The sequence below is a fragment of the Thamnophis sirtalis genome, unplaced genomic scaffold (genome assembly GCF_051295495.1).
Source record: "Thamnophis sirtalis isolate CommonGarterSnake01/CBP01778 unplaced genomic scaffold, rThaSir2_p1.2 scaffold_6, whole genome shotgun sequence".
Classification (NCBI taxonomy): domain Eukaryota; kingdom Metazoa; phylum Chordata; class Lepidosauria; order Squamata; family Natricidae; genus Thamnophis; species Thamnophis sirtalis.
This window is the reverse complement of record NW_028261386.1, coordinates 53,656,226-53,676,388: the sequence shown is the minus strand read 5'-3', so window position 1 is coordinate 53,676,388 and position 20,163 is coordinate 53,656,226. Positions and strand designations below refer to the sequence as shown.

Here is a 20,163-nt window from a genome sequence, read left to right as displayed (position 1 = left end):
TTTACTGTAGCACCTAAATTCCTGAAGAAGAAGCATGAAATTATATAGTAAAAAGAACAGTTCTCAAATAGTTTCTCCAAATTTCAAGAACCCAGGAAATTATTTGACAGAATGAGCATGTATCCTGTTTTGAAAGACAGATTTCCTCCAAATCAGATGCTGTACAGATATAGACCAATAGAGACTGCCAGGAAAATTATTTCTGGCATGAGACGCAGCATTTCTAGATTTTGATAGTCCGGGGACAGAGAAGATTATAAACAAAGAATATTTTTTGCTGGACAGCTGGAAAAATATCATCACAATTGACCCAATCTCACCCTATTTTGTGATGCCAAAATCATCTCCTCCAATTTGTTTTAGCAATTTTATTTTTTATATTTATATATATATTTTCAACTGATTCCCTAAATCCTCACTATTTTCAAAATAGAAACATGATGTCTCTATGTTCCTTTGCAAAACATTTGCATTTGCAAATGCGGCATTGAGTAAAATAATTACTAGGCTGGTACTGTTCATTTTAGGAAACCTGAAAAACCATGTTCAGGAAAATATTGCAATAAAACAACCTCTGCCAGTCTGATAAAACTGAGAATGAATGAGAAAGTGAAGGATCAAATTTTGTAAGTATTTCAGGAGTATAGAAAATTGTCAGACAAGCACATCCACATTCATGTTCACTGAATGCTGCAGATTGTTGATTCTCATCCTAAATAGCCAATACACCTGAATGTGAAAGGCTCCAGTTCATGTACAGTATTTATTTATTAAATTTATACGCTGCCCATCTCCCTCTGCAAAGTTACTTTTATTCGCTTCCCTACTTCTGCTAAAAAGAAAAAATAGCTTATCTGATAACAGAATTCCCAGAGGAGCTAAAGGAGTAGGTTTTAAAAGCAACCCTCATCCCAGGGATGGGTTCTTACCAGTTCTAACTTCTTCTATAGAAGAGGTTCCACATATCTACTGTGCTGTTTAGAACTGGTTTCAACTCCCCTCCCGCCCGTCTGCACCATGCTTGCCCCGCCCACCGCTCACTGATTGGATGGCTCACCAATCACCCCGCCCACCTCTAAGAGTTCTATCTAAACCTTAAAGTCTTAAAGCTGTCAAGTTTGAACATCCCTGTGGGTTTTTTTCTTAAAGGGTTAGTGGTGCAAGGGTCTTGTAACTTGACAGCTTTAAGACTTGCGTGCTTCAAATGCCAGAGTTTCTGAGCCAACATTTTGGTTGCTAAGCAAGAGCATTGTTAAGTGAGATTCACCACATTTTACAAGTTGCCCACACCCACCCAGTCACACGACTGGCAAGCCACTCCCACTCAGTCACATGACTGGAAAGCCACTCCCACCTGTTCACATGCCTGGAAAGCCACTCCCACAAAGCAGGCCACATCTATAGAAGAGGTTTCTAAAATTTTTTGAAACCCACCACTGCCTTATCCCCAATTAAAGGTAAGAATGTGTAGAAAACCAAAAAGCAAGGTTAGGAAAAAGTCAGTCAGGCAGGGGATTCTGATTCAACAAATAGTAAAGGTGAGGAGAGGAGGGTGGAAGGTATAGAAAGAGAAGGAGAGAGGGTAGGGAGAGGAAGAGTAGGAGTAGGACACAGGTAAAGGAAGAAGGAAGGGGAAGGAGAGGAGGAAGGAAGGAAGTAGAGAAGGGAGGGAGGGAGAAAAGAAAGGGAAAATAAGATGGTATTAAAATAAATGGGTGGGATGATAAATAAAGCAACCCAAATTGTATATTATAACCTTTTAAATGGAATAACAAATGTATAAGCATGACAAATGTAAAGAAGAAGAACGATGTGAATGTATACCTATAATTGTATGTAAAAGAATAAAATATCTGGTCTTCTGACATGCATGTGTGCTCAATGGTCAGCTGGCCTTTGTGCGTATGACAGTGCCGAAACCGAAAGAGCTGGTCTTCCGTTTTCCAGTATGTGCTTGCACGGCGGCCAGCTGATTGTCACATGCACATGCGCGCTAGTAACCGGAAGACTAGCTGGCAAGCGTGCATTTCCAGCACGCGCATGCCCCCTGGGCAGCTCCTCTTCCGGGCTGTAGGCCAGACGAGCATCACGCTCCCTTTTAGGCATTTGGTGCCAAAAACATTTGCCATCACTGATCTATCTCCTGCATCTTTCTACATGCTATTGTCCAGTATAGGTACCTGCTTGCTTTAATTGGGCAGATGGGATGATGCTTTGGGTGACCTTGCTGAGAAGTATACATTTGACATACCCTCCCAATGTTCTTTGCTCACCCCCCCCAGAACATGATGAGGCATCACAGCTGACCTTTGGGGGGTTGGGGATGATGGAAAATAGACTATATACGTAGTGTGTAAAATTTTATGCAAAGCTTTTGTCACAGTTTGGTTTAATGGAAAAAGAAAACCTCTTGTACTGCCTTTTATTTTATGTCTGTTGAAGTAGAAGCTCTTTCTCTACCAAGGGCAATTTAACAGAGTAATTTATTTGAGATGTGAAGCGTTTGCACCCATTTTGTAGAGAGAGGCAGAGTGCAGGGAGAGCCTTGAAATGCTGAGGAAATTCATTTTCCAGTTCTTGGCTGCTCTTCACCCAGATGAAAGAATGAGGCAGCCAGCTAGAAAGGATGTAGCTGCCATTTTCAGGAACAGGTTGGGAAGAGTTAAAGTAACACCTTCCCTTGTTAGGTCAAACTTTGTAAAAGGTGAATGCAAAACAAATTGATTCCATTGTTCAGCATAATCACTGCTCTGAGCACCAAGCTGTACAACACAACGGAGGGAAATTAATGCTTTTCTTCCCCAAACTTCTCCCAATTGCTTTTCTAATGCACAAAAAGCTTTTAACTGCTTAGGAGATAGTTTTATCTTCCGAGCTTCTGCTCATTTCAGTTCCAAGGATATGAGCAGTCTTGTATTTCTACCTCTATTAGCATCATATTCTTGTAGCAATAAGATCTTACCATTAAAAACTTTCTGAATTAAATTGAAATGGACTTAGAGGAGCTGAAAGAAAAATAACAAGTCTAGCTAAAAAACAAGAACCAAATAGAGCATGGTTTGAGTAAATTTTCAGTTTATCATAAGAATAGGCAGCATTCAGCTTCTTTCATAGTCATGAGAGCTATTGAAATGGTGCCTCCAGCATTTAGAAGGAAAATCTTTGTTTAATGGGAAATTATAGGTCCTGTATAATAAAGGTAGTACAGTGGGTAAGGCATCATGCAGTAAATTGGCGGGATTACATGATGTAATGGTACGAAATCAGTTGGATGACCTTGAGCCAGTCACTTTCTCTTAGTCCTAGTGTGTGAAAGTTATCACCCAGCCTTCTCCCAGAAAAATAAAATATCCTAGGAAATATTGAAAAGGCAGAATATTTCTCTGGATGTGAAAAGGAAGAAACATGTTTTAAAAGACAGAATAGCTCCCTGCAGCTTCCTGCCCATTCCCCTTTGCCAATGAGCCATTAAAGCCTGAGCTAGTCCACTTTACATAATAAAGAGTTCTCCCCTTCAGCTCCAGAGTGATGGGATTAAGGCATGATAATATTGGCCCTTTACCCAACTCACCACATGGCATCTGAGAACTCAACCAAACCTGGATTCAAAACGCAGCCTAGAGAGTTGCCCCTGCATGGCCCCATGGGAGTCTGACAACCAATCAGAATACAAGATCAAGATCAAAGGCCAGAGAGGGCATAAAACCAGGAACTCGGCATCTCAGCCCTTCCCTTCTCTTTTCTCCACCAACATTGAAGTATGTGATCACCTTTTCTGTTCAGGGCTCAAGCCATGTGGTCCTGTCGACCAATAAACCATCTTTCCAAGCAGCCTCCATGTCTCCAGTGTCTTTTTCCCCACTTGGAGCCGAACCCAGAAGGACATTTCTTTCAACACTAGGAAGGATGCAATGGCAAAACCTTTGAAAACCTTTGCCAAGAAGTTTCTCCAGGTAGTATTCAAAAATTGGACATGATTAAATGGAAGGAAAAATAGGCTTAAAAAGTTTGTTTTTTTATTTTAAAAACTCCCAATCTTCTAAAAGTAAAACAGTGCCAATGCTCATATATCAACATTCTAATTCTAGCTTTACATATGAGCATCCTAACCAGGACATTTTCTTAACAATAAATAATTCAATTTTGGTTCAGAGGCTTCTAGCATTGATATGGACACCTGTATACCATGTTCTTTTTCAAATGTACTATGATCTTTTTTGGTCATCTCCTGTCATATCTACCCATTAACTTATGTTCAGTATTGATTCCACACCTTTAAAGGCTTTTCTGAAACATCGTCACCTTTTTGAACTAGATCTTATCCATCATCTGTTAATCTTTCCCCAGAGATGTATTTTAAATCTGCTTTAAGCATCTTTCTGATGCTACTGTGTCAGCAGTTTGGTTTTATTTTGGTTCATGTGGAAGTATGTCTCTTTTAGAGATTTGGTTTGTGCCAAAAAGTTTCCCAGTGCATAACACATGCCAGCCTTTCTGTCTAGTATTATCATTCCAAGACACAACAATTTTCTAATGCAAGGATGTCAAACTAACCACATCATGTTGCTATCACATGATGTCTTGCAATGTTTTTCCATTCGTGGAGCTGGGGTGGGCATGACCTGCAAGTGACGCATTTGGCTTATGCAGTGCCAGTTTGACACCCCTGTTCTAATGTCACGGAGAACAATGTGAACCATTATCACTGGCTTCTGTGCATTATCCAACAGCTTATCTAGATGACGCTTAATGTCAGCAACCTTCATACCAGGGACATCATGTGATCTACACAACCATCACACATCCACATCTCTGGATTTGTAATGATGATTAATTTAGGTTTAATGGTGTGATTATTTCAGTGCCCTGTTCTTTTGTTCTCCTCTCTCTCAGCTCCCTTGAAAAATCTCTCTTGCTCCTGTAGACACTATCTGATCTCTGTTTGTGGTTGCAGACTCTTGACTACCTTTCCTCTTCTAAGGAGCTCTGTCTTTTGTGGTGTTATCACTACACTGCTGCCACATTCCTTAGTGGAAAATTGCATTCAACAGTTGCAGAAAGGTTGCCTGCTCTGGTCTATATCTTTAAAGATGTTCCTAGAACTCTCCCTATGGCTTTATGTTTGTATTAAAACTTGTTTGCATGAGAATTCATTTTTTCTGCTTTTCTTGTTGATAGACCAAGTCTGATGTGAAAGTAACTATTTAAATAATGTTTCATTCACAATGAAATTAGTATGTTTTTCTTGGAATGAAAGAGAATGCCCTGGTAAGTAGAAACTATGAATTAAAAGAACTGGGAATGTTTAGCCTTGAGAAAAAAATAACTGAGCTGGATGTAATAGCACACTTCAATACCTGAAAGGATGATGCTCAGAAGGTCAAGACCGCTTCTTTATCACCAAAAGGACACAGGACACAAAACAGCGGATTTAAGTTACAGGAAGCAGAGTCCAATTGAATGTTAGACATGGGAACTAATTACCTACAGAAATTGTCTTTGCTCCTTTACCCTGAGTTTTCAAAAAGAGGCTATGCCACTGATTTAACCACACAACGTACAATAAAATGTCAATGGTAATATATATATATATATATATATATATATATATATATGTATGTATGTATGTATGTATGTATGTATGTATGTATGTATGTATGTATGTCTGTGTGTGTGTGTGTGTGTGTGTGTGTGTTTTATTTGTGCTGATAAATAAATAAAGGGAGACTTTATCAGCACAAATAAAAAAACACAAATATAACAAAGGCAACAGTAAAAAACATTGGGTTTCTGTCGTGATGGACTCTTGTGACGAGCCGATTGACAGATGATGGAAGCAGTTAGCTTCCTCCCATAATTGGGGCTTACCAGGGGTTGTAAAAATCTAATATATATATATATATATTAGATATATTAGTGTGTGTGTGTATGTATGTATGTACGTACACACACACACACACACACACACACACACACACACATATATATATATATATATATATCAGCTCCAGAGTTACACACACACACACACACACACACACACACACACACACACACACACAAACACACAGACACACACACTAGCTGTACCCAGCCACGGGTTGCTGTGGCCCAGTCTGATTAAATGGAAAAGAAAGAAAAGAGAAAGTGCAAGTTTCTAATATGTTTCATTTCACAATGCTTGTGGGTATACCATATTTTTTGTTGTTCTATTGTCTGTGCAGATATAGAGATTGTCTGGTTTGCCGACTCTAGAACACGCAACATATAATTGTTCATGTGAGAAACAATTTTCAATTGCTGGAAAGACGTTGGACCGGGCACATTACACAAACAGCATGTGAAGAAAGAAACATTCCCAGGGTGGTTCCCTCCGGGCAGGGTCATGCTGTTGCCAGCAGCAGCAAGGTTCGTGACGATCTTGCCCATCTGGTGGGCCCTGCCACTTGCTGCACCGGCCACGGATCCCCCGGCAGCCACCACATGGAAGTGAGCCACGGTGGCCCCTGCAAGAGCCGCCATGGAGGACACTCCCATAGGCCCCGGCCTGGCGTCCTCCAAGGTCCCCACGACGGGCAGTCTCCGGAACGACGGGCTAGATGGGGCCCCTCTGGACATGGGCGGGGGACCCCAGCATGGAAGGGAGGATGGGGGTGTTCCCATGTGGGCATAGTGGGACGGCGGGTTGGTGCTGCCATTGGTCAGGCCTTGGGGCCGCTGGGCCGGGCAAGGCTGGTTGGGGGAGACGGCGCTGGTGCTGTCGGCCTCATGGAAGTTGTTGAGCGTCTCCTCAGAGGAGCTGCACTCAGGCTCCCCCAAGGTAGGTGGCCCAGGAGAGCGAGACGTCCAGAATCTCGGACGAGGAGAAGTCCTCAGTGTGCGACTCATCCAGGTTGTCGTAGCTCTCCCTGTCTTCAGTGATGCTGTTGTTGGAGCTGAGGCTGGCCGAGATCTGTGCCAGGGTCACTCTGGTGATCTGTAAGCTGCTCTTCTTCTTCAACTGGATGCCCGCCGGACCCCCGACAACCCCCCTGTGAGAGCAGCGCCCGGCTCTGTGGCGGAGGCATCCTGGGAGGGCAGGAGGAGACTGAGACGGAGGGGTTGGCTGGGCCAGCAGGCAGGTGAGAAGTCCTCCAAGTGGGTGCCGCTGCTGCTGCTGCTGCCACCCCAACAAGGCAGCATCGCAGGCTGCGCCATCTTCTTCCTCTCCCATGCCTCCGCTGCTGAGTCAGGCTGCTGCTGCTGCGGCTGCTGCTGCATTGGGGCCGGCAGGACGAAGGCCCGATGCCACCACTGATGACGACAACGCCTCCCTCAGGCGCCGCCTCAGCCGGGCTGAGGAAGAGAGGAGAAGGAGGTAGCTGCCACCCCCAACCCTGCTTCCTTCAGTGGCAGCAGCAAGAGGAGGCGGCCGTCATCCCCTGAGGAGGAGGAGGAGGAGGAGGAGGAGGAGGAGGAAGGAGGCGCCCCTGGCAACACGGCTGCGGCCCCATCCAGAGACGCTATCACCTCATGGGGAACCCAGCAACCACCCCAGCCCCACTGCGCCTCAGGCTGACAATGACACCGCCCCTGTCTGAGCCACCTTGGCGAGGCTATACCTGGCTCACTGTGAGAGGGGGGGGTGAAGAGCGCACGTGGCTGGCCGGGCTGAGGAGATGCTCCGCCTCTGCCTCCTCTGGAGCTCCACTGGGCTGGGCGGGGGGAGGCAGCCGAAGACAGCATAGGCCCGGTGAGAGGGGAGGGAAGAGAGGGGAGGAGGAAGCCGAAGGGCTTCGGATCCCCTTGGCGGAAATGGCTGAAGCTCATCAGAGGAGGGCGGAAAGGGGAAGGGTGCGGCCGCAGCCCAGCCACACATATAAAGGGACTGTCAGGATGAAGCTGGAGAGAGGCCGAACTGTTCCGAATATACTATACTCACGAAATGAACACTATGGTAAAGGACACAGCTCAATTCCAACGCAATGTCACATGAAATAATTAAATCAAAATGAAAATAAATCAAAATCTATGAAAATTCAATATAACAATGCAATCGGAAACATTGAAATGGAATCGTAAAATATTTAGTATAGCATGTGTTGCTTTTACGTCCAACAGATGGTGCTGGTTTTCAAAAAAGCATGTCACAGGTGTGACATCTATATAATAGTCACAGGTGTGACATCTATATAATAGTAGGTATATAAAAACACGTGCGTATTCGAATGCAACATTGTGTCAAAATTTCAAAGCAATCGTTGAAGAACTTTCAGAGATTTAAAATTTTGAACAAATGAACATTCACACACACACACACATCCCACAACATAATATATAAAGTAATGTTGAATAAAATAAAAATATCACCACCATCTCTAACAGCAGCAACAGTAGCAGCAAAACAATTAACCAATGATAGAATTCTTCAAAGTCTTCTGGAAGAGTTGATTGTCTATGGAAATCCAAAATTACTTATATGTAGAAGGTGCTGGTCAGTTTTGGGAAAGACTCTACAGAACGAGTGTCAAATTCGTGGGATCATGTTGCCGTCACATAATGTTTCGTGACATTTTCCCTCTTCGTGGAGCTGGGGTGGGTGTGGCCTGCAAGTGATGCATCTGACCTGTGGGCCGCCAGTTTGACACCCCTGCTCTACAGTATAATAGCTTAAAAATCTCATGTTACCATGTTATTAACATAGACAACAAATCTTCAGATATCTTGGCATCTTATAGTACACTTTTCAGTGGAGGTGAAGGAACAGCAACACAAATGAAATGATATCTTCTTAATTTTATTTCAGCAATGCTGTTTGTTATGTACATAGGATTATTTATTTGGAATCACCAGTAGTCCACTCTAAATAGTCTTTCATACTACTTGACAAACTTGGAACCAATGCCTAATTGAGACAACTGATATAATAACTTATTGCTCTCCCTATCATTACTTCCCGGAATTCCTTTTGTCAATGGTGAATTTGCCCCCCCCCCATGCTGCCTAAGATTTCTGGAACCTGTAACATTCTTGTAGAGTTGCACAAGTAAAGAATAGTCCCTGGAATTATATAATGTTGCTCTTTAGGTAAAGGTTCCTCTCGCACATATGTGCTAGTCATTCCTGACTCAAAGGGGGTGGTGCTCATCTCCGTTTCAAAGTCAAAGAGCCAGCACTGTCCAAAGACATCTTTGTGGTCATGTGGCCGGCATGACTAAATGCCAAAGGCACACGGAACGTTGTTACCTTCCCACCAAAGGTGTTTCCTATTTTTCTACTTGCATTTTTACATGCTTTTGAATTGCTAGGTTGGCAGAAGCTGGGACAAATAATGGGAGCTCACTCCATTACGCAGCGCTAGGGATTTGAACCTCCAAACTGCCAATCTTTCTGATCAACAAGCTTAGCATCTTAGCCACTGAGCCACCACGTCCCTTCATGTTGCTCTTATAGAAGAGTAATAGTGCCGTCTCTTTTAGTGCAGGCTATTCTTTGAATCAGTAACTGAGTCCAAGTTGTTCCCTTTAAGTGTGAAACGTTGCTGCTAAATATATGCTAAGTCAACTTTCCTTCAGAGTAATTGCTGGTGAATTGTTCACTTAATCAATCTCCGGTTCAGTTCCCTAATCAGCAACATAAGACCTGCTCAATTTAATCTGTCAAAGTACTAAAAATCCTTGTAATGCATTGCAGCTTTTAAAAAGCAAACATTGGAACATTAGCAAAAAGAACTAGGCTATATTTAAGTTAGGTAAAACTTTCAAGGTGAGCTGGAAGCTGAGACTACGCTGAACTATTACTTTTCTCTTACCGGCTTTGGTCGTGTCTCCCTCAGGAAAGATTTCAAGTCTCCTCCTGCCATAAGCTCCAGTAAAATAAAGCGAGGCAGAGCCTGTAAGCTTACTCCAATGCAGCGTACAATATTCTGGTGATTGAATTTGCTGCAAGGAAGATTGAGGGGAAAAAAACTTTTAATGCAAAAAGACAGAGATTGAACCTTGCGATTTATTTATCTAACCAAGCCGCCTTTTTTTTAGCTCTCTTGCTCTCCTGGCGCATTGGACTTCAGTGACCATCATGTATGGCTACAGTGGACATTATAAAATTGCAGATCAATATTTGGGTTAAGCCAGATCAATGTAGTCTGGTGGTCAAAACAAAATTGCTGTTGGATTAGACAATAGAAGACCATTGCAAGTCAAAAAATAATAATTTGCTCAGTGAATTTTTATATGGAAAATAATAATACAATAAAATAACCCCTTTCTCCCCACTTCAAAAATGAACAGCTTAACATTTTCAGCTACTTTGTTCCTTCGTTCCCCTCTCAGATTTTGGGGTGATAGTGAATAAAGTTAGTCTTATGATACTGGTAACCTCAAAATTATTACTATCACTGAAAGCCAACACGCACTTTGCAAAAATGTTATTTTTTACTGCTCTGCGAATTTCAAGTATTCTTATAAATTTAAGAGACTCTTTAACAAACAAGAAAATCTGAGATTTTAAGCTAACAGCAGTGTTATGTTTAGGAGATAATCCTAAATTTATCTGTCTTCTGTGGTGATTTTAAGATAATTCCATCTCTTACGAAGATCCTCCTGATAGAGGACTGTTTTATAGGCAGATTGTAAAGTTTGAAGAAAATAAGGGAAATGCAATTGCTTTGGGCAATTTTACTGGATTATATGTGATTTGTTTGTATAAAAGCTGGAGAGTTAAAACGACCAGCGCTTTTAATACTGGTAGATGTGTATTTGAGGTAGAAAAGCAGGTGACCAATTTGAATTAACATACCTTATTATAAGAGCTTCCATCAGGAAATCCAACTCATCTTGCTCTGAGCAAACCTCTGGCAATGTCTAGTCAAGAAAGAAGAGAGGGAAAGTGAAACTTATTTCATGTGGAAAGTGTTTTAGGTACCACTGTCCAAAAACTATTCTAAGCCATTTAAGAGATACCTAAATCTTTAGAAATTCCCTATTAGAAATTCTCTACAGAAACTCCACATAGAAACTCAACTATTTAGCTTTCTGGATGGAATGATGAGAAATGTAGTTCAACACTATTTAAAAACTCCAAGTTGAGAAAGATGGTGTGTGTGTGTGTGTGTGTGTGTGTATGTGTGTGTGTGTGTGTGTGTGTATATATATATATATATATATATATATATATATATATATATATATATATGTGTGTGTGTGTGTGTGTGTGTGTGTGTGTGTGTGTGTGTGTGTGTGTGTGTGTGTCTACACACACACACAATCTGGATTTAACACATCTGGATTTAATACGTATGCCTCAGACAATAATAACAGCAAACATTTTCTTCCATCACTCAACTACTTTGAGAAAACTCAGGTTTTCAGTTAGTATATCAATAACAACACAGGATGGTGAACTGTGACAGGATAAGGATGTTGAATAGGAAAAGTCTGAGCCAAGTTCCCAAATGGATAGTTCTATAGAAGCTAGATTAAATGTTCATAATTTCCAACTAGCATGGACAATAGTCACTGATATGGAAGTTATGAGAGTCACAATGACAATACATCTGAAGGACTCTAGAGAAGGGAACACAATCAAAAGTATTTCCTGCTTGGGATAAGTAATATTTGAAAGAACCAGAGTTTCAAAAACATGCCTATAAATTAAAATTAATAACTTTTATGAACTTCAGCAATAATCATCTAAGTGGCAGTTCTGGGTTCTTAATACCTCCAAGTGTCTATAATCAGGAATACATTCACCCTTTCCCCTCAGAGAAAGTAGAAAATGAAGTCAACCTTTCCTTGGTGTGATAGGTCCCATGAGGCAGATTTGTCTCATTGAAACTTACTTTTACAGCCACTTGAAGAGGAGTGGGGTCAGTGGGGATCCCAATCACCTGGCCTTCATACACTTCCCCAAAAGCTCCATGGCCTAGACCCCTGACAAGACCAGAAGAGGGAAGATGATTTTAACATAACCCAAAGGCACAATTCTTACAATATGTATTCTTAAATATATATTCTGGAATGTTCAAATGGAAAACTCTTGGTGTTTTATTAACTGCATTAACTATTGTGTAAATAGTGAGAGATTTCTTAATGCAGTCTTACTATCGGATGTAGGAGTTACTCAAGGGAGATATTAAAAAAAAGAGCTACTCTAAGAGGTATTTTAAAATAGAAGCCAAGTTTACTACGCCCACATAGTCATACCACTGCCAGTCTTTCTTCTGTCATTTGTAGTACCAGCAGCTGTTATATACAAAAGAACAATTTTTGATGATAGAGAACAAGATTCATGCAACTCTTATCAAGTACAAAATATATAGGTTTGCATTTTTCAGGTTTAAAATGGATGAGACTCAGTCATGGTTTTCTATGCTAGAATGGATTTCATTCATATGCCTTTAAGGGAGTTCAATTTTTAAATATTCTATGAAGAAAAAGCATCATTGCCGGTTAAAAAAATCCAAGCACAGCAGGATGTCAACTACGTTAGAATCTTTTCCTCTGAAATGCTAGATCTTGTTATTCTTTAAAGTTATACAGTCCTTGAAAGATAAGAACCATGGATCCTATCTGGATTCTGAAATAAGCAGGAACCAAGACAGCATATATTTAAGCACAGGAGACCTGCCTATTTCCCAGTTATCTGAAATAATTGCAGTTTTCACATTATCTGTAAAAGAAGCCCCATGGATAATATATTACTGTATAGCATAGTATGCTAAAATTTAGAAATTATCAAATCAGGGTAATAAAAGCTACATTACAAACGCAAGAGATACGAGTTGGCATGCCAGCAAAGGCTGGTTAGAAGGCACTCTTGGAAATGCCTAAAAATATCGTGAAACTGTGAGTGCCAATTTATTGGCTGTCACATAGTCAATAATTTCATTCCAGTTCTAGTTCATTATTTTTTACCCTCTCTAGTGATTTGGTGGGAAAAGCAGTAATAGAATGCCATAATTCCCAAAAGAGGTAGGTGTGCTAGTTTTTTGAAACCTAAGAAAAACAAACCAGCAAGCAATGTCAGTAATGTCAACCACTACTGCCGGTTTGCTCATGTGTGCACTTCGTGCATATGCGCTTGATGCGCACTACGTGTGCATGTGCAGTCCAACTAAAATTGTTCTGCACATGCACAGAACTGAAAAACAAGATGGCAGTACCTATTGCGCCACCTAGGGAACCGGTTTGGGGGCGTGGCAGGCCTGGTCGCTGCCAGTTCCAGTAACCCAGGCCACCAAACCACTACTGGTTCGACCAAACCGGTCCAAACAGGTAGGAACCCACCACTGCACCTGACCCCAAATCCTGTGACTTCTAAAACCTGATTCTTTTTATTACAATATGTACATTGTGATTGCATCATAACATCTTTCTTTAGTAGTGCATCCAGGAACCATTTCAATAATATAATAAATAAGTAGAATGCAGTTGATCTTATTAATGTTGGCACCAATGGAAATGCCGCCCCACCTCCAGGGTTAGTTTTCAGGAAGCAAGCAGCTCATTAGAAACATTAAAATCTTTCTTTGCATTGTAGACAACGCCTATGTTGATCGTTACTTTGCTTATTTTAGAATTTAAAAAAGGAAACAGGCCATCTGCATCCTACATGCAGGAACCCTGGTGGCATAGTGATTAAGTGCAGTATTGCAGGCAAACTTTGCCCAAAGCCTAGAATTCAATCCTGACAGAGCTCAAGGTAGACTCAACTTTTCATCCTTTTGTGGTCAGCAAAATGAGGGCCCAGATGCTTTTTCATATGAGAATACTGTAGGGTGCATTGGGGTGCTAAGTAAACCTAAATGCTATTGCTGTTGCTACATATTTAACCTAAGTTTGAACCTCACCAGCTTCAAGAAAATCTTGAAAAGAAAATGGAAACAGGAGGGGCTTTATAGGATAATAGCTACAAGGGCAAAGAGATGTCTCAAAGTGTTATCTTCTGTTCAACCTTGATCCTTAATGTGGCATTCATATTAAGGATCAAGAGGAAGGTATGAAAGAAGTTTTGATCAGATGGAAACTGTATTATGCAGTCATTTCATCTGGTGCCACTAATTCTCAGCCCAGATATCCAGAATGAAACTACAGTTGCTTGTATTAAAAATGATGCTGATTGGCACAGAGATATGAACCAAATAAAAATCCTCCTGTGTCTCTCCTGACACATGTCATCCATCCAAATGACCACATTGATCTCTGCGTCAACTGCTCTTGCAAATGCTAACTACAGTCTTCTGGTTGTAATATTAGCCTTTGAGACGCTTAAAGTGGAAAGAAATAATTTTATATTAGATGTAAGATTCACTGTAGATTAACTCTGGGCCTAAACATTATTGCTGTAGACACTGTGCAAGTTTCATAAAGAGGATTGGAGGGTTAATTATTTAGGAAAAATGAAAAAAAATGAACTAATAAATAAATCATGCACCTTTCTATTATATATTTTCTCCCGTGTGCTCATTATACAGATTTTCTGTCACTGTTCATTCCAGGATGCAATTAATAAAGATGTAAAAAAAAATATTGTATGTGCAGCAACAACCAAATCCCAAGAGGTACTTATAGGTTCAGAAGCATAACATGGTTGAGGGATTGAATCATTTGCAAACTTTTTAAAGGCATTTTTAAAGGTTGTTTGTAGAGTATTAAAGGGGAAAGTGAGTTCTCGTCACTTGTGTAGGAATTGTAAAACTTGGATGGTTTTATACAGATAGGATAGAATAAAAATCACTGTTTAAAAAAGCAGGAAACAGCAAGAAAAAAAAACACCAAAACCTCACAGATAGCCCCCTTCCAAGAAAAGCAACTGTAGGAAAACACAACATCAAAAAAATGAAATTCAATTTTTATTCCACAAAGTAATATAAAGAGGGAAGAAGAAGAGGTGGGTTTTTCTGAGCGTCAGTTATCTTGAAAAGATGATCTTGCAGAATTTTATATAACTAGAACTTATAAAATCAATACCCAGTAGTGGAATGATGAAGTTAGCAAGAGACTTCCTTCTTCAGTTCTTTTCAATGTTTGATTTAGTTTTATGTTTAAATAGTGATACTTTTGTTCCTAGCATATTGCATATTTTCAGAATGCAATTTCTCACAAAGTGAAAAGTGCCGTAGTTTTTCCTTAGACAACTATCAGCATACTTTGTGCATGGTGGCTGTAGAGCAAAATAAGGAGGATCATTGTTAAGGTCAGAGGTCTGGAATGATGGGAAGCTAAGCACAGTTTAAATGGAAGAGGCAGATATTTTACAATTTTTTACTATCCTGTGACATTTACTAACAATATTTAATTTAGGATATCACTGGCAGAAATCAGGGTAGCACCTGTCTTCGTTAGGAAGTTAATGAAGAGCAAAATAAAAGCAAAAGAAACAAGTTGACCTCTGATTCTCCCCCATCGTACATCCATGTATATGCATCTGTGTGTGTGTGTGTGTGTGTGTGTGTGTGTGTGTGTGTGAGAGAGAGAGAGAGAGAGAGAGAGAGAGATACAGACATTTTCTCCCAGATTTAAAAAAAATGTTATATAGTGTCTTCCGAGGAGTCCAAGTGGAACAGTATTGAAGAGGGTTATTTTTGTAAAAGCTCTTTTCATCTTTCTATATTTTTCTAATATAAATTCCCTCAGTCTTCTCACCTGCTTAAGGGACTTGCTTTGAAAGAAGTCCAGGTTAGTGGCAGAGAAAGTGTCCTGGATGCAGATGGATGCGACACTAGCAGCTTCAGTGGAAAGTGACTTAGATAGGTTTTCTGAGAAAAAAATCTGTCCATGTCCCTAGCTGCCAGAAAATTCAAGACCGAACTAAATAGTCAAGTGATCCGACTCTGTCGAAGGTAACTGCACATTTAAATGATAAATATCTGGATTGTGCCCTTAGAACAAATACTGTGTTTCCCTGAAAATAAGATAGGGTCTTAATTTCTTTTGACCCCCAAAATAAGTGCTTGGCCTTATTTTGGGGGAGGTCTTATTATTTTTGAGGTGCAGGAGGTGGCAAGTCTGGTCACCTCATAACTGCTACTGCGTTGGAATATTTTCAGGGAGAGCTTATTTTCGGGGGAGGGCTTATTTTAACGCATGCGCTCAAAAGCCCAATTGGGCTTATTATCCAAGGAGGTCTTATTTTCGGGGAAACAGGGTACTAGGAATTTCAGGAGGAAAATTAAATGGTAAAAATGACAAAGAGAAAAATATTAACCTGCCTCTGGAAAAGTTAGCTACTGTAGTCAAAACCAGACTCCGCAGGATATCCTGAGAGAGGAAACATTGGGTGGTTTGTCTTTATAAAACATAGTGACGTGACTATAAGTTATATATATATTATTTGTTGTTTAACACAATTGGCAGAATCCTATTGGATGTATGTCTTGCTTGTGAAATTCACAGACCTCTAACAGGCTTTGTGGGAAGAGATGGCTGGACTCTGCCAGCAGAGTTCTTCTTATATAGTATTTGTATATTTTACTATGTAAGCTTCTCCATCCAGAATCAAATAAGCCATATGGTAAAGGTTTTGTTTGTCTTTCATGCCCCTCTTATATAGATATAAGACATTAGGAGCGGTGCTTGAATTATATTACATTTTCTAGACATTTGATTAAGGTTTTGAGTTTGGTTGTTGATGTTTTGCTTTCTTAGCAAATTAGGATCGCATAGCATGCCAGCAATTAGGCATTATCCTGTACGTTTACAAGTCAAAATGACCTTGCAGCTACCAATAATGTATTAAACTGAAACTGTATTTCTGAACCTCATTGTCTTTAAAATAAGTGGACTTCAACTCCTAGAACAGATGAGCTTTTCAATCAAACACAGGAAAGAGATTTAACTGTCAAACTTAAGAACTGCTAGATCAGACTAGAAATTCAGATTTCAATTATATTCTCCACTACATTTGAGACTTCTGAGACCAAGCAAAAGATGAACATGTGAATTGGTGTGCTCATATTTCTAACAGACTAGAATGTGAGCATAAAGAAACCAGGCAGATTGGTTTACCTTATCAAAGAAATATTTTTCCGGGGCACCTCTTTGAGGTCACTAATGGAAGTGGTTTTTCCTGCAAAGCAGTAATTGGGGTTATAGTCTGTCATAATTGTGGAAGTGCGCAGCTTGCTCAGCTTGTACTCGGGGCTCTGTAACTCCATCTGCACAGCTTGCAGCTCTTGGTGTTTCCTCCGATACACTAGAAAAAGTAAGAGAATCAGGAATGGGATTGAGAAATGCCATAAGGTTAAAAGCATATAAAGATACATGGGGATTGTGTTCTGCAGATTGACTGCAAGAGTGAGACCAAGAGTGAGACTTACAGAATAAGGCTATGTACTCACCAATAACTATTTGTGAGATATTGAGGATAAAGAAAAAGGTTTTATGTGGAGCACTCTCCAGTGAAATAATGGGTTTGGCATTACTACAGGATTATAACCATTTTATACAGAAAGGGCTATTCCAGAATTTTCATGTGATTTCTGCAAGGGTGAAGATTTGAGATCTTAACAGAATAACAGAGTTAAAAGTGACCTTGTAGGTCATCTAGTTCAACCCCCCCACCCAAGCAGAAAACTACATCATTTCTGACAGATGGCAGTCCAATCTCTTCTAGAAAGCTTCCAGTGGTGAAGCTCCCACAACTTCCAAAGGCAAGCAATCTTCAATAGTTTGCTATCAGCAATCACCAGTGAGCTACCAACTTATCATGATTATAATGGAAATAAAGATTGCTTTTATTGCCAGCCCCTCAGTGTCATAATCAATAAGAAAAAAGAGATCCAGGGTGCTTCAGAATTTCTTAGCAACCAGAATTCCTTGAAGCTAATGCTTTTAGTGACAGCCTTCCCAGAAACAGGCAAGTTGGAAGACTTCTTCGTCACCAGCCCAGAATGACGAGGTGTTAAAGGAAGCAGTATTGCAAGTTCTTAAAAACACTACTGGGAAAGGCTGACAACTTGCTAAAAGTATTGTTTCAGGGGAATGTTTGTCTCAAAATTGAATCCAACAGTTATCTGCAAGAATATCCAAAGCAGTTGTGCTGTGGTTGAGATGTTGCAACAACATAGAGTTATATGGGAGAATTTATGCCGTTGAGTCTTATCCTCTGCTTGGTGCAGAGAGTCAAATTAAAACATCTCTGATCAAATGGCCATTCAATTTCTTTTGAATGCCTCCTATGTAGAATAATTAATAATCTGTCTCTCAGTAATAGTTCTTACAGTCAAACTGCTCTTACTATAAAGGTATTTTTGATATTTAACTGGAACATACCTTCCTATAACTTAAAACTATTATTTGTTGTTCTGTATTTGGAGATGACAGATCTAATAGAGATCTCTGTCTGGAAATAAATAAATAAATAAGACAAATAGATCTTTGTGTGATATCTTCAGCTATCTGAAGAATACATTCATATTTATCCATAGCAGAGATGGTATTCAGCTAGTTCTGACCGGTTCTGGCGAACTGGTAGCAGAAATTTTGAGTAGTTCGGAGAACCAGCAAATACCCCCTCTGGCTGGCTCCCCCCCCTCATCTATTTGCTGCTTCCCAAGTCCCAGATGATTGGCTGGGTCTTCTTCTGTTGCCCTGCAAAGCAGGTGAGGGAGCTGGGGAGGCAATGGGGATATTACAATATTCTTGCCCTGGAGTGGGGTGGAAATGGAGATTTTACAGTATATTTGCCCTGCCATGCCCACCAAGCCACACCCACCAAGCCCCGCCCCACCCACAGAACTGGTAGTAAATTTTTTTGGATCCCACTACTGGTCCATAGTCTTCTTTGATCAAGACTAAATATTTCCTGTTAATACAGTCTCCCTTTAAATTCTCCTTATTACCTCTGCTGCCCTTTAAAGACCCCCTTGTCAAATTCTCCTTCCCCGTGAAGGAGTCAACTTACTTGGGGCTCATGTTTTCTCTTTCGAAAACTAGCTGCATTCATGCAGAAACACTTCCCTCTTGCATTCACTCATAACACAACTCGCTACTCCCAAACATCCAAACATCTTTGCAGCTGCCAGTGATAAATGAGCAACACTTTTTTTCAAGGATGTGCTGATGTCCAGAGGCAGCCTCACTGAACTCAAGCCTTTAGCTTACAAAAGCAAATGCCAAAACACAGTGTGGAGAGTGGGATGGATGTAGGAGGAAAAAGGATGAGCAAAGTGAGTGGTTATCTCCAAAGTTGAGAAATGGAGGCAATGTCTGGAGACTGGCAGCTGTTACAAGCTGTCAAGAGGATTTATTCAACTGCCTGGATCACACACTACGATGAGCAGGACATTCTGGTAAGAGTCCAGCCTGGAGCTTGGAACTTTGCAAAGAGCTTGGTAGCAATTAGAAAAGAAGTGACCACACTTAGGGGACATGGTGGCTCAGTGGCTAAGATGCTGAACTTGTCAATCAGAAAGGTCGGCAATTCGATGGTTTGAATCCCTAGCGCCGTGCCCCTTCGGCATTTAGTCATGCTGGCCACATGAACATGGAATTGTCATCAGACACCGCTGACTCTTTGGCTTAGAAATGGAGATAAGCACCACCCCCTAGAGTCGGGAACGACTAGCACGTATGTGAGAGGGGAACCTTTGCCTTTACCTTTAACCACACTGAAATAGCACCTCATCCTAACTAGTACAAGAACTTTCGGAAAAAGGCAAACATTGTATGCTACTTTATAGGATTTGAGATTTTTGTTTGAATTGAGTTTTAAAAGTCTGAGTACAAAGGGATGAGTTAAGTGCATATTTTTGTGGCAACATCACCTTGTCTAGAAGGTTGACCTAGAGAAATAGCCTGTTTCTGGGGAAGACGTGTGTTGCAATAAAGCATTTATGGACAGATTTGCTATGTTGTAGTATGCCCTGTCCTTGGAAAGCAAAGAACCCTCAGATGGTGTTGTGTCTTCAATTAGGATCCAGTTGACTCTAACCAATGAGTAATAATGTGGAACTATGAATTGACAGATTCGGCTTTCTTTCTAACATTCTTTCTAATTATCTTGAAATATCTTTGCAATTGTTCTGATTCATGCTCTCAAGACAGCATATTTCATAAGTCAGCCTGTCTAGTTGGTCCATATCAAATTACATACGGTAGGTACCACTACCACAATTCTTTTCCTTGTTATTCCTTTGATATTCAGAGGTCCAGCTGGTTATTTCTTTTTAAATATGATCTAGTA

The 20,163-nt window shown here is 40.6% G+C and overlaps 1 protein-coding gene across 1 annotated transcript in view; it reads right to left on the bottom strand.

Annotated features, from left to right (window-relative positions):
- ALK (ALK receptor tyrosine kinase) overlaps positions 1-20,163 on the bottom strand; it is a 659,766-nt gene that overhangs the window by 13,216 nt on the left and 626,387 nt on the right. The window contains exons 20-23 of the mRNA XM_087718714.1: positions 16,986-17,172; positions 11,819-11,909; positions 10,777-10,841; positions 9,791-9,920 (exon numbers count right to left, since the gene is read on the bottom strand). Of these exons, the coding sequence (XP_087574840.1) occupies positions 9,791-9,920; positions 10,777-10,841; positions 11,819-11,909; positions 16,986-17,172 (473 nt within the window). The remainder of the gene's footprint in view (positions 1-9,790; positions 9,921-10,776; positions 10,842-11,818; positions 11,910-16,985; positions 17,173-20,163) is intronic.